Source organism: Xyrauchen texanus, chromosome 28 (assembly GCF_025860055.1).
Source record: "Xyrauchen texanus isolate HMW12.3.18 chromosome 28, RBS_HiC_50CHRs, whole genome shotgun sequence".
Lineage (NCBI taxonomy): Eukaryota > Metazoa > Chordata > Actinopteri > Cypriniformes > Catostomidae > Xyrauchen > Xyrauchen texanus.
In genome coordinates this window covers 14,745,746-14,760,615 of record NC_068303.1, presented here as the reverse complement: position 1 = coordinate 14,760,615, position 14,870 = coordinate 14,745,746, and the positions used below count along the sequence as shown (strand labels likewise).

General features: G+C 46.4%; 1 protein-coding gene across 1 annotated transcript in view; it reads left to right on the top strand.

Moving 5' to 3' along the window:
* LOC127622478 (sialomucin core protein 24-like) overlaps window positions 1-1,373 on the top strand; it is a 30,073-nt gene extending 28,700 nt beyond the window's left edge. The window contains exons 5-6 of the mRNA XM_052096578.1: window positions 901-916; window positions 1,305-1,373. Of these exons, the coding sequence (XP_051952538.1) occupies window positions 901-916; window positions 1,305-1,373 (85 nt within the window). The remainder of the gene's footprint in view (window positions 1-900; window positions 917-1,304) is intronic.
* The last annotated feature ends 13,497 nt before the right edge of the window (window positions 1,374-14,870 follow it).

The following is a 14,870-nucleotide window of genomic DNA, read 5'->3' as shown; positions in this document are numbered from 1 at the left end:
GTCATGCATCCATAAGGGAGAGGGTCAGGTGTGTAACCTGAATGTTAATTACATGGTGAAATGCAGCTTTCAGCAAAGTGTCATAACTCAGGGGCCTGAGGAGAAGGTCATATGTGATGTGACCTAGTCACATTAAGGCTCACACGAACACAGACCAAAAAACACAAGTAATGAATCGACTCTGACAGCAGTTCTCAACTGGTTTTTGCTTCAGGACACACTGGACATCAAGTGGCCACCCAGCACAATACCAGGATTGAAGTAAAAAAGATTCCTTAAAAAAATGTCCTTAAAAAAAGGGGGGTTGTTTCTCACCAAAACATATCGTATGCCTTCAGAGGAGTTGGAATATGAAACAAGTTGCATGGATTGCTTTTATGAGACTTTAAAGCTTTAACAGGACCCAAAATAACTTCGCTATCAACCAAAGATGGGACAATTCTATAATTATGAATGGGAGAAATTGGAAAGCCCAACGATCATCGGATGAAGAAAGGAAGTCCCCCCTTACAGGCAAAAGAGCCAATGTCCTTTTAGATAAAGGCAAAGCCTGTCAATCAACTCGAGATACACATACGCATTAGCTATGCAGAGTTTTTTGTGTAATCTAAGCTAAAGAAGCAACATTTATTACCTTACCATTGTGGTAAGATTTTACTGCTGATTTGAAATATGTTCTTTGATCGTAATCTTGACCAACAGTTTTGGAGATTTCGGTCTTTCCCAATTCAAGTTGATTAGAGCTGCACTTTCATGAGTGTAAATAGATTCCCTGAAGTGTTCCAAAGATGTCCACCAGTGGACTGACGTGCTAGAAAGACTTTGATATCAACTGCCATTGCATAGAAATGACGGAATAGGATATTAATCAGAATTTCTCATTTTGTGTTCTGCGTAAAGAAAGAATGACATGAAGGTGAAGTAAATTTTGACAGAATTTTCATTTGTGGGTGACTATATGGTCATTTGTATTTTATTACTTCCATGAAGCATTGTGCATTAACCACTGACTGGCAATGGCTCCTTTACCAGGAAACAAAGAGTAATGTGGGAAGGAAAATTTTGTGATAAGTTTTCATTTATCAAGAGCTGTGACGTAACAAAGGGTTTGAGAAAGTGTGCGTGTGTGTTGGGGACAGGAAGCTCTGATATTTTGGGGCACAGGGTGTGGGATGATCTCTTCACTTTATCCTGGCAGACCTCTTGATCACAGACTCACCCATTTTCTCTCACACGCACACAATTTCACACACAGCTCTCAGACTGTGTATCTTTGCTACCTCAGCATTTGTGTGTTTTGACAGGAAAGACCAATGCCAGCTACCCTCAGTAACAATGAACACTTCGTCATCTACATGTCCAAGCTGTCGTAAATGGATAAAAAGCAGTAAACTGTGTAAAATTATGGTAGTTGTTGTTAATCAAATAGTGTATCTGTAGTCCATACTGGAATTTCAATCATTCTTAATATATTCATATGCAGAATGTGGAGCTGAACATAAAATTACTTGCATGGTGTGACTGTTCAGAACATGATTTAATAAAATATAGGTACAATTTTGATAAAAGTTTTAGGTTTAAAATATACAAATATAGTATTCTCTCTTTTCTCTCTATGTTTCTCGCATAGAGCAACTAAGGCCAGGGCCCTTACACGCATTGAGGGAAGGGGGTCTTAGCCCTTATTCAGGGCGGAGAAGACCCTGCGGAGGCCACGCCTACCCAAGAGGGGAGGCAAGTTTAAGTGGCAAAACCATCAGAGGCCTGACTTAGGGCCTATGTGCAAAAGTTGGTGCGGTGGTGGATCCAGCCTCATAGAGGGGGGAACATACAGCACGGCAACCGAGGCAGCCGTGACTGCCTAAGGGAAACACGGGAGTCCGCTCGCCAGAGGGGACAGAACCGTGGTGTTACACACAGGGGGAGTCCGAAGGAGGCCTTACCTGTGGAGCACCTATACCAGTACAGGGTAGCTTGCGGTACCCGCAGTGGCTTGGGTTGGCGAGTTCCTCCGCTGAACTGCGACCCACGAGGGCTAGGGAGGAATCAACCAGTGTCCCAAACCTGGGATCTCCTGGGAATGAAGGCGCACTGTTTCCCCTGGTTAGGGGGAAGGGCGCTAGGTGAAAGCGATTCACCCGGTCAGATCGTGGGCGTGCTACCGAGTTCTACGGGCTCGGTACCTGAGAAAACACGGGACGATACCGACTCAACTCAGAGATTGTAGAATCTCGCAAAAGTGTTAGGTGTTGCCCAGCCCGCTGCTCTACAAATGTCTGCTAGGGCAGTGCCCCTAGCCAGTGCCCATGAGGACGCAACATTCCTGGTGGAGTGGGCTCGGACCCGCAAGGGGGGGGGGGCACGGCCTGGGTGTGATAAGCCAGGGAAATGGCGTCGACAACCCAGTGGGCGAGTCTCTGCTTGGAGACAGCGTTCCCTTTATGCTGTCCCCCAAAGCAGACGAAGAGCTGCTCAGAGCATCTGGTGCTCTGTGTGCAGTCCAGATAAACACGCAAAGCGTGTATTGGACACAGCAGTGAAAGGGCTGGGTCTGACTCCTCCCGGGGCAGCGCTTGCAAGTTCACCACCTGATCCCTGAAGGGTGTGGTAGGAACCTTGAGCACGTAGCCCGGTCGCGGTCTTAGGATCACGAAAGTGTCTGCCGGACCGAACTCCAGGCAAGCGTCGCTAACAGAGAACGCATGCAGGTCCCCGACCTTCTTGATGGAAGCGAGCGCGATCAGCAGGGCGGTATTGAGAGAGGGCCCTAAGTCCAACTGAGTCAAGCGGCTCGAAGGGGGGTCTCTGGAGTCCCGTAAGGACGACCGAGAGATCCCAGGAGGGGAACAGGTTAGGCTGGGAGGGAGATATCCTCCGGGCACCTTTTAGGAACCTGACGATTAAGCCGTGCTTACCAAGAGACTTGCCGTCTACCGTGTCGTGGTGGGCCGCGATAGCGGCGACATACACCTTGAGGGTGGAGGGGGACAGCCTCCTCTCCAGCCTCTCCTGAAGAAACACGAGCACTGACCTAACTGCGCGCTTCTGCGGGTCTTCGGCTCGGGAAGAACACCAGTCCGTGAACAGACGCCACTTTAGAGCGTAAAGATGCCTGGTAGAGGGGGCTCTGGCTTGATTGACTGTATCTATGACGGTGGATGGTAGGCCGGCTAGATCTTCTGCATCCCGTCCAAGGGCCAGACGTGGAGGTTCCAGAGGTCTGGGTGCGGGTGCCAGAGCGTGCCCCGTCCCTGAGAAAGAAGGTCCTTCCTCAGGGGAATTCGCCAGGGAGGGGCTGTCGTGAGGAGCGTGAGGTCCGAAAATCAAGTCCGGGTGGGCCAGTAAGTGGCTACCAGAATGACTTGACGCTCGCTCGTGAGACGTGCTGTCATTGAGACCGATTCCAGCTCCAGACCGAGAAAAGAGATGCTCTGGACCGGGGAGAGCTTGCTCTTTTTCCAGTTGACCTGAAGCCCCAAACGGCTGAGGTGGCTGTGCACCTGGTCTCTGTGTGCGCATAGTAACTCTCGAGAGTGGGCCAGTATGAGCCAGTTGTCGAGGTAATTGAGTATGCGTATGCCGGCTTCTCGGAGAGGGGCAAGAGCTGCATCTGCGACTGTCGTGAAGACGCGAGGGGACAGAGACAGGCCGAAGGGGAGGACTTTGTACTGATACGCCTGGCCGTCGAACGCGAACCGTAGGAAGGGTCGATGTCGAGGGCGAATTGAGACGTGGAAGTACGCGTCCTTCAGGTCTACCGCTGCGAACCAATCTAGATGCCGGACGCCAGATAGAATTTGTTTCTGGGTGAGCATTTTGAATGGGAGTTTGGACAAGGTCCGATTGAAAACTCGCAGGTCCAAGATCGGTCGTAAGCCACCGCCTTTCTTGGGTACAATGAAGTAAGGGTTGTAGAAACCCTTCTTCGTTTCGGTTGGAGGGACAGGCTCTATCGTGTCCTTTAATAGAAGGGAGGCGATTTCTTCGCGCAGGGAATGGGCATGTTGGCCGTGTACTGCGGAAAAATGTACGCCCATGAAGGGGGGCGGAGACCTGGCAAACTGAATTGCATAACCGAGTCGAATGGTCCGGTGCAGCCAGCGTGACAGGTTGGGCAGTGAAAGCCACGCCTCTAAACTCCGTGCTAGGGGCACCAATGGGACGAGTTTTTTGGACGTACCCGGCAGGGCTTCGCAGCGGTGCGGAACAGGTAACGCGGCGTCGGGAGGCAACGTGGCGTCCCCGAGGCTCTGGTGCTGAGAATAAACTCAAAGCAGGTTCGTGACTGAGGAGGAGGTCTGATGCTGGCGTCCTCTGGACTCGTCTGAACCGGCCGGCCGGGGAACAGTCGTGGGGCTGAAGGCGGGGACACCACGTCCATGGAGCTGGGACTGTTGAGGCCTGAAAGCAGAGTGCCGTGAGAACGGCATTTGCGGGCCATGTGCCCCAGAGACAAAGGAAATAGCTCTTTTATTGAGAATTTGGGTACGGGCTGCGGCAAATGAAAAAACAAAGGATTCTCCTCCCGGCCTTCCACCGGGGGACGGAGCGGTCTTACCACCTCCGGAGCTAACGTCTTGGGCTCTGGGTGCGTTGTCTCAGGAGCGCCTGGGAGCCTTCCGGGTCCTCGAGGGGGTCCGTGAGACAGGGAGCGTGCGCTTCCCGCGGTTTGCTCGACGCTGGGGCTGAGAGCTGGGCCCGGGTTGAGGCGGAGCAGGAGCTTGTCTTCTGGCCGCGGGAGGACGCCCTCGGCGAGCAGACGGGGCATGGGCCATGGCGGCAGGCTTGCGGTGAGGCATGATGTGAGAGATGGCCTCCGTCTGCTTCTTTGTTTACATGTGAGTGGGTATGTAATAAGTATGCTAGATTTCAGTTAGACCACAGATTGGCTTAAGACAAAATGTAAAACACTATGGATCAGTTTTTAAAAGCATGAGAATTTGTGCATGTGAGCTTGTAAATAGTTTTAAGTGGTTTTTGCCTGTTCTCTCCCTAGATTTTTGAGACCCTCCATGTTTTCGATTAGGTAAGTGTGTGTGAATATATCAGGGTACAGGGGAATTTCCCCCAGGGTAAAGAAAACCTCAGATAGCATAACTTCCTGTGAAAGGTAACACACTTTTCTGCACTTCCTGTTCAGGGTTACACAATTTAAGCTCGTTTCTCAGGGCTGCATTCCATTTCAAATTTTTGACCTTCCCACGTAAACTTCACTCGGTCTCATGGACTCAGATGTAATCACTGCTTTCGCTGTCCACTACACATGGAAGACGTGCAAAAGGTTTACTGGAACACCCTAAACCATTGATCACTTGGAGCATGTTGAAGGCTGATGTCAATTTGTGGATTATTTAGTGATTTTTGCATCTGAGAAAACAATGTTTTGGGAGATTGATTTCAGAGGCTTACGTATAAATCTTGTATGTTTAATTTAGTTTTTTAATTACAATGAATTGTTAGAAAGGATTAATTAAGATTTACACAAACAAAATTGTGAACATAACACTGAACACATAGGCTATAACTGTGTGATAAACAGTTTAAGATAGCTACAACTATTACGCTGTTATATCTCAATATAACTTTTCTAAACTACTTAATTTACCTAAATTCATTTTCATTATACATTAGAGTTGTGGGGGTGGGGTTTATGAAGTGCAATCTGCTGTCACGTCACAATCGAGTTGCATTGTGGGAAATGGAGCAACCTGAGGCATACATCAGAGTAGGCTCACTCCCTTGGGTCAAAATAGATGGGTTGAGGGTCTGTCAGTAGAAACTTCCCTCACTCACTTTAAGTAGAACGGTCTTCCAAAATGGCAACAGGGATTCCCCCGAGAGGAATTGCTTAGGGGAGTTAAAAGTGAAGTGGAATGCAGCCCAGGACTTCATCACATGAAGCACTAGATCTCTATAAATCTACCTCTCTCTCTTACAAACTAGTGATTAAATTGGACTGAATCGTTTGAAAAAGTTTGCGTCTTGAGTCAACACTGATCCACAAGTTACTCTATCTTAACCGGTCTCTCAGATATGCCTGCCACTCCAAATTAAAATGAGCCAATCACCTGGAGTAATATGATCCTATAACTGGTGATATCTGCTTTTGCCAACTCTTCTTTGCAATGAACTGCTCCAACTAGTTCACAAATCGGACTGAAGACTCCGGTCGCAACAGTTCGAGTCAACAGTGAAGTGAGGGTACTGAACTGAGAATCGCCTCTTTCAGAGGTGTCCGACACTGAGAACCGATGAGCTGCTGACATTGAGCATGTGTGTGATTAAGGGGTGAAATGTATGTTTCAGGTGTATTTTGCAGAATAACAGAGAGTGTAACAAATAAAACATACTAGAAATAGGTTTATGACTTGATTGTATTACCGTTTTATCAACGTATGAAGATGATCTAGTCTACTGTTCTCGAGTCAAAAGTACACTGAACTGAGAATCCTCTCTTTTGAACATAGTACTGAGAACTGCTGATCAGTGATCAGCTGATGAGCATGCGTGAACCGAGGACTTGAATGAGGGGGCGAAACGTCTCAGTTGAGAGAGATGTAAACAAATTTTACTATTGAGTATTGTGCATGCAGATTATATCTGAAGTTGTGATGAGCTGGATCATGGTTGCTGTAAAATGGGTGAGTTGATTAAGACTAGTTTAATCACTTTTTATGCTTTAAACATGTGTAAAACATTCACCTTTGTATATCAGTGTCAGAATTGGGTGCTTTAGGAAACTTTAATGTAGGATGTATTGTAAGATCTGAATGAAACACTGATGACAATAATCCCCCTTATTATTATAACTTAATTAAATAAAATGTTATAGTCAGCAATATGCCCTTACTTATGGCTTTATTGAATGTGTTTGAGGGTGTATTCTATGATGCCGGCATATTAGCATTATATACAGTGTTGTCATTACATGAACTGGTGAATCCTTTTTTGAAACAGTTCATTGAACCGTCCGAAAGAACCGGTTCGCAGAAAAGAATCAGACTTCCCATCACTATTAGAAACTCTTGATAAAACTCAAAAGCAAAGTGGTGCCAATTTACAACATGCAATAAAGAAGTTCAGTTTGACCACTTTAAAATGTAATAACTGATTAAGAAAATCAAGTTGAAACTCATGAAAATAAATTATTGTGACAGGTCAACTGGATGGAAACAAAGACGTTGTCCTTGAATTAATGCCGTTTTACACTTCTGCATCGAACCTAAGCTGCAGCCTCACATGTACCACAACAGCGGTAATTGGTCCACTTTGTTACCAGAGTCCACCCCCCAATATGACAAGAAATTAGCTGAGGTAGCGTCACATTTTCTCCAAGAATATTTTAACAATGCAGAGTTCATTTTTACACAATTTTATGTTTTAGTCATAGATTTAGTCCTTTGACAAAAATGTCCTTTTAAATTATTCAGTATTTTGTCATTTCATATTTATATAGCATAGGCTATAGCCTAATTTAGTCAACAAAAATCATATCTTTTAGTTGATGATAATGTGCTAAATGACAAAACCATGTGTTAAACTGCAACAGACCAAACATTAATCAAATATTCAAAAAGTTGGAAAAAAACAAATATAAATATAGCTGCAAGCAGCGATGGCGGGCCCAAGCCGGTGGCACCGCCACCCCCGTGCCTTTAGGGTCGCTGTGCACGATGGGCAATAACGTAACCTCGCTTTGACCGTCGAGAAGATGTGTGCTGTAGAGCTCGCATCAGTGTGAGCTCTTCAAAAGTGCGCATCGAGGGCACATATCAACCACAAAGTATGCGCAAGCACCCTTCTGATATCTAAAATGAAAAATGACACACCCTACGGTCTCATGGAGTTAATGGACACATGAAATATGTACACAAGACTGAAAATTCACATGAAGTGTGCCATTTGGGACAGGGCCTAGAACCGTGAACCACAATAGTCACATCTATGAGGTAATTCAAATGTAGAATAATTTTTAATGTCATAGGATGTCATAGGTCAATATCTTTTGCAGCACTTAAACGTGTTAATCCAGAAGGCCAGTATTTATACGGAGGTCTCTGTACAGGTTTATTAATGTTATTATAATTTACGCACTGCTGAAGTTTCATCGAGATCAGTTAATGTATGCAGAAGTTATAACACACTTCCTTGCTTTCATGCTACCTTTATGTGCTTTTTGGATCTTCAAAGTTCATTTGCTATGTGTTCCACATTCAAACCAAAATATCTGACTGTCTGTTGGTCGGAGCTAATGACTGTAAATTAGAAAGTTGTTCAGCTTGACGAGAACAATATACATGCAGAGTTTTGTAACTGTAGATAGAACTAACTAAGTTATAACACACTTTATGTGTCCTTTTTTAGTCATAAATTAATTTCCTCGCCACGGCCAAAACGTTCGAGATATTAAAAATCCGTCCGCAATGTAGCATCCTCAATGACTTGACTTCATGCGACCGAGTTTGGTGGCGATTGGATTAATTCTCTAGGAGGAATATATATAATTCCAGAGCATGTGTTTCCAAACAACCCATAATAGCCGACTTCCTGTTGGGCTGGCGTAAAACTTAGAGCACGAAAGTTGTTCGGCCCGATGAGATATAGAAGTGTACCGAGTTTCATATTATTACATGCAAGCATGTTGATATATGGACAAGTGTTCAGACCCCGTTCAAAGGGGCGCTGTCGAGCCCCCCTGCCACGGCCGGGTACCAGATTCAGCCCGGCCCTGATGGCCGCGGGTTCTGACCTGTGTGCAAAGTTTCAAGAGTTTTTGAGTACGTTAAGGGCCCCAAAAGTCCCGGAAACCTTGAAAAACAATATCTTAATGCAAATCTCACCCAACAGAGAAATCCCTCTCCTCCCCCTCCCTCCACTCCCCACACACAGAGAATTGGCAGGGGGCACGTTGTCAGAGAGAGACAGAGAGAGAGAAAAACATAGAATGGGAGCGGTCACTCTGTCAGTCAGAGAGAGAAAAATTCCAAGAAATCCACATTCAAACCACAATATCTGACTTTCTTTTGGTCGGAGCTAATGACTGTAAATTAGAAAGTTGTTCGGCTTGACGAGAACAATATACACGCCGAGTTTTGTAACTGTAGACAGAACTAACTAAGTTATAACACACTTTATGTGTCCATTTTTAGTCCTAAATCAATTTCCTCACCACGGCCAAACCGTTCGAGATATCAAAAATCCGTCTGGAATGTAGCATCCTCAATGTCTTGACTTCATGCCGACCGAGTTTGGTGGCGATTGGATTCATTCTCTAGGAGGAAAATATATAACTCCAGAGCACGTGTTTCCAAACAACCCATAATAGCCGACTTCCTGTTGGGCTGGCGTAAAACTTAGAGCACGAAAGTTGTTCGGCCCGATGAGATCTACAAGTGTACCGAGTTTCATATTATTACATGCAAGCATGAGTTTTGTGACTGTGGGTCAAAGTGTAAAGCAACCCCCCCACTTTTGTCAAAAGGTGGCGCTACTGAGCCCCTGCACCACGCCCGTTTCTGAAACTTTGCACATGTCTACTGGCTAATAAATGTGATGTGTCTGTCGAGTTTCATGCAATTTCAAGTATGCTAAGAGTCTCAAAAGCATCAAAAAAGAATATTCTAGTTTGAAGCATTGCCGCTGCGACAGTATCGAAGATATCAATAATCCTTTCACATGTCTACATCTGCCGTGTGTTTACATTATACACCTAAAGTTTTAAGTAAATCGGGTAAAAATCAGAGGGTGATTTCAAAGCATTTTGAAAGTGACACACTTCATTCTGCCAGTTGGTGGCGCTATAACTTTGACTCACAATACTCACATCCATGCGATCGGCCTCTTACAGCGAACACACTGCTGAAGTTTCATCGAGATCAATTAATGTATGCAGAAGTTATAACACACTTCCTGTTTCTCTTTTCGCGCCATCATTTCGTTTCCTCGCCATGGCCAAACCGTTCGAGATATCAAAAATCCGCTAACTATTTTTCATCCTCAATGTCTTGACTTCATGCTGACCGAGTTTTGTGGCGATTGGTGGAATTCTCTAGCAGGAGTATTTCACATTCCATTGCATGCATTTTCCAAAAAACCCTAAATAGACGATTTCCTGTTGGGCTGAGGTAAAAAGTAAAAGTATGAAGGATATATGAAACGATGAGATCTATATGTGTACCAAGTTTCATATTATTACATGCAAGCGTGTTTGATTTATGGACCAAGTTTTTGGACCCTGTTCCAGGGGGCGCTGTCGAGCCCCCTTGCCACACCCGGATACCAGCTTCAGCCCGGCCCTAATGGCCGCGGGTTCTGACCCGTGTGCAAAGTTTCAAGAAGTTTTGAGCATGTTAAGAGCCCCAAAAGTGCCCCAATAGTCGTAAAATAATAATAATAATAATAATAATTCTAACGAAAACAATAGGGCCTTGCCTTTTCAAGGCTTGGGCCCTAAATATTGTCTTAATTTAAACATAGATCAAACACATCAAGACATATACAAGAGCTCCTGAAATAATAGCATATAATGAAGTATAAACTACTCCTTAGTAGTTAGTAGGGCTGCACAATTAATCAAAATAAAATCGAAACCGCGATATGACCTTTTGCGATTATTAAATTACAAAGGCTGCGATTTATCCATCCATCAATCCATCCATCTTCAACCGCTTATCCGAAGTCGGGTCGCGGGGGCAGCTGCTCCAGCAGGGGGCCCCAAACTTCCCTATCCCGAGCCACATTAACCAACCCTGACTGGGGGACCCCGAGGCGTTCCTAGGCCAGTGTGGAGATGTAATCTTTCCACCTAGTCCTGGGTCTTCCCCGAGGCCTCCTCCCAGCTGGACGTGCCTGAAACACCTCCCTAGGGAGGCGGCCAGGGGGCATCCTTACCAGATGCCCAAACCACCTCAACTGACTCCTTTCAACGCAAAGGAGCAGCAGCTCTACTCCGAGCTCCTCACGGATGACTGAGCTCCTCACCCTATCTCAAAGGGAGAAGCCCGCCACCCTTCTGAGGAAGCCCATTTCGGCTGCTTGAACTCGCGACCTAGTTCTTTCGGTCATGACCCAACCTTCATGACCATAGGTGAGAGTAGGAACAAAAATTGACCGGTAGATCGAGAGCTTTACCTTTCGGCTCAGCTCTCTTTTTGTGACAACGGTGCGATAGAGCAAGTGCAATACCGCCCCCGCTGCCCCGATTCTCCGGCCAACCTCCCGCTCCATTGTCCCCACACTCGTGAACAAGACCCCGAGGTACTTGAACTCCTTCACTTGGGGCAAAACCTCATTCCCTACCTGGAGTATGCACTCCATCGGTTTCCTGCTGAGAACCATGGCCTCAGATTTAGAGGTGCTAATCCTCATCCCAGCTGCTTCACACTCGACTGCCAAGTGATCCAGTGAGAGCTGAAGGTCACGGACCGATGATGACATGAAGACAACATCATCTGCAAAAAGCAGCGATGAGATCCCCAGCCCACCGAACCGCACACCTTCCCCACCCGACTACGCCTCGATATCCTGTCCATGAATATCACAAACAGGATTGGTGACAAAGCGCAGCCTTGGCGGAGACCAACTCCCACATGGAATGAACTTCGACTTCGTGCGAGGACCCAGACACAGCTCTCGCTTTGGACGTACAGGGATTGGATCAGCCCTAAGAAGGACCCCCCACCCCGTACTCCAGCAGCACCTCCCACAGTCTCTCCGGGGGACCCGGTCATACGCCTTCTCCAGATCCACAAAACACATGTAGACCGGATGGGCATACTCCCAGGCCCCCTCCAGGATCCTTGCAGAGTAAAGATCTGGTCCGTAGTTCCACGGCCAGGGCGAAAACCGCATTGTTCCTCTTCAATCCGAGGTTCGACAATCGGCCGAACCCTCCTCTCCAGCACCTTGGAGTAAACTTTACCAGGGAGGCTGAGAAGTGTGATACCCTGTAGTTGGCACACACTCTCTGATCCCCTTTTTGAAGAGGGAACCACCACCCCGTTCTGCCACTCCTTAGACACTGTCCCAGATTTCCACGCAATGTTGAAGAGGCGTGTCATCCATGACACCCCTCCACATCCAAAGCTTTCAGCATTTCTGGTCGGATCTCATCAATCCCCGGGGCTTTGCCACTGTGGAGTTGTTTGACTACCTCAGTTACCTCCCCCAGGGAAATAGAATCTGATCCCCCATCATCCTCCGGCTCTGCCTCTACCATAGAGGGCGTGTTGGGATTTAGGAGTTCTTCAAAGTGTTCCTTCCACCGCCCAATAACCTCCTCGGTTGAGGTCAACAGCGTCCCATCTTTGCTGTATACAGCTTGAATGGTTCCCCGTTTCCCCTTCCTAAGGTGGCGGACGGTTTTCCAGAAGCACTTTGGTGCGGACCGAAAGTCCTTCTCCATGGCTTCTCCGAACTTTTCCCACACCCACTGCTTTGCCTCCCTCACGGCCGAGGCCGCAGCCCTTCGGGCCTGTCGGTACCTTGCAACTGCCTCCGGAGACCTCCGGGACAACAAATCCCAGAAGGCCTCTTTCATCAGTCGGACGGTGTTCGAGGGTTACCACCCCTTGCGGCACCTAAAACCTTGAGGCCGCAGCTCTCCACCGCGGCTTCGGCAATGGAAGCTTTGAACATTGCCCACTCCGGTTCAATGTCCCCAACCTCAGCAGGGATGCCTGAAAAGCTCCGCCGGAGGTGTGAGTTGAAGATCTCGCGGACAGGGACCTCCTCCAAACGTTCCCAGTTCACCCGCACTATCGCTTGGGCTTCCCAGGTCTGTCCAGAGTCTTTCCCCACCCCCTGACCCAACTCACCACCAGATGGTGATCGGTTGACAGCTCTGCCCCTCTCTTTACCCGAGTGTCCAAAACATATGGCCTCAGATCCGATGACACGATTACAAAATCGATCATCGACCTTCGGCCTAGGGTGCTCTGGTACCACGTACACTTATGAGCATCCTTATGTTCGAACATGGTGTTTGTTATAGATAATCCATGACTAGCACAGAAGTCTAATAACAAACATCCACTTGAGTTTTGATCAGGGAGGCAGGTCCTCCCAATCACGCCTTTCCAGGTGTCCCTGTCATTTCCCACGTGTGCGTTGAAGTCACCCAGCATCACTATGGAGTCCCCTACTGGGGCCCTATTCAGGACTCCATTCAGGGTCTCCAAGAAGGCCAAATATTCTGAACTGCTGTTCGGTGCATATGCACAGACAACAGTCAGATTTTTCCCCCCCACAAACCGTAGGCGTAGGGAGGCGACCCTCTCGTCCACCGGGGTAAACTCCAACGTAGTGGCGCTCAGCCGGGGACTCGTGAGTATCCCCACACCCGCCCGTCGCCTCACACCCTGGGAAACTCCAGAGAAGAATATAGTCCATCCCCTATCCAGGAGTACTGATCCAGAGCCAAAACTGTGCATCGATGTAAGCCCCACCAGATCCAACTGGTAACGCTCCACCTCCCTCACTAGTTCCGGCTCCTTCCCCCCAGTGAGGTGACATTCCACGTCCCCAGAGCAAGCCTTTGCTGCCCGGGTCTGGTCCGTCGAGGCCCACGGCCTTCACTGCCGCCCATATGGCAGCGCACCCGACTCCTGCGGTTCCTCCAATGGGTGGTGGGCCCAAGGCTGCGATTTAATTAAATAAATAAATAAATAGTCTGCTCCCTTCAAAGTTTATTTGCGCTGCTCTGTCCAGTCTATATTAAATCAGAGCATTGTTACAGTGTTTTCAGAGTGGTTCTGTGCTCCACAACTCACGCTCATGCTTAAGAGTAACAGAAGTGTTCTGAGTTCGGTTCCGTTTGCTTACGTGCGCTAAACGCTTTATTTACACTAAACTGGCGCATCATGCGTGAAGCGTTTTTTATTATTATCTGTGGTAGCAGCATCTCAGTCTCCGCAAGGCACAGGTATCATAATAATAACGCAGAATACAAGATGGGGTATAATTCAAACATCTTTATTAAATGATTGTTGAGCAAACATTATTAACAGTAACACCTGTAGAGTCCTCTTCTCCTGTTGTTTGTTTACCTCTCACGAGAAAGCATGTTGCCCTTATTACTCTCCCCGCGGAAACAAGTGAAAGCAGAACTAATATTACCAACATCCAACAAAATGAAAAGGAACATACATATAATAAATCTATAAAATATTGAGTTACTATAATATAATGCATTGCTAAATTAAATATAATAAAATAATGAATAAAAATAATTTAATTAAATGGTGACAAACTAACCAAAATGTTCAGTTTTACATTAATCCTCATTCTTTAGGACTATCTTATAAACTGTAAAGAATAGTTTGTATAGGCCTACTAGTTTTTAAGGCCTAGAATATAGAGTAACATTTATATATTGTTTATACTGAATTATTGACTGACAGCAAAAACTAGGCAACAACTATGGTTTTACCAACAGGGAAATTTAGTTACCAGCGACATTGAGCTCAAAGCTTACATATAACCATTTTCGACAGCTGCTGATAAAAAGTTAAATGATCAACATCGATTGATGAGATGAAAATTGGAGATCGGTATCAGATGTTAAAATCCTGATTGGGGCATCCCTAATATTCAAGTTGACTGTGTTTCAAAAATTAATGATGATGATTAGTGTGCTGAGAACCTATCACAAAATGGACAAAAACATAGTGGACGGTAACATTTGGATATGAAGAAGACTTTGATTCACTGTTTATATATTTATTTGTTTGTGGTTAAACTGAAAAAAGGTCTCAGTTTGGTTCTTTTTAAGAGGGCTCAAGTGTGAAAACCCCAGTAGCCTTTTTGCAGTTGAACATGTGGAAAACTTTACCATCATAATCGCAGTGCAAATCGCAGTCGCAATATTTTTC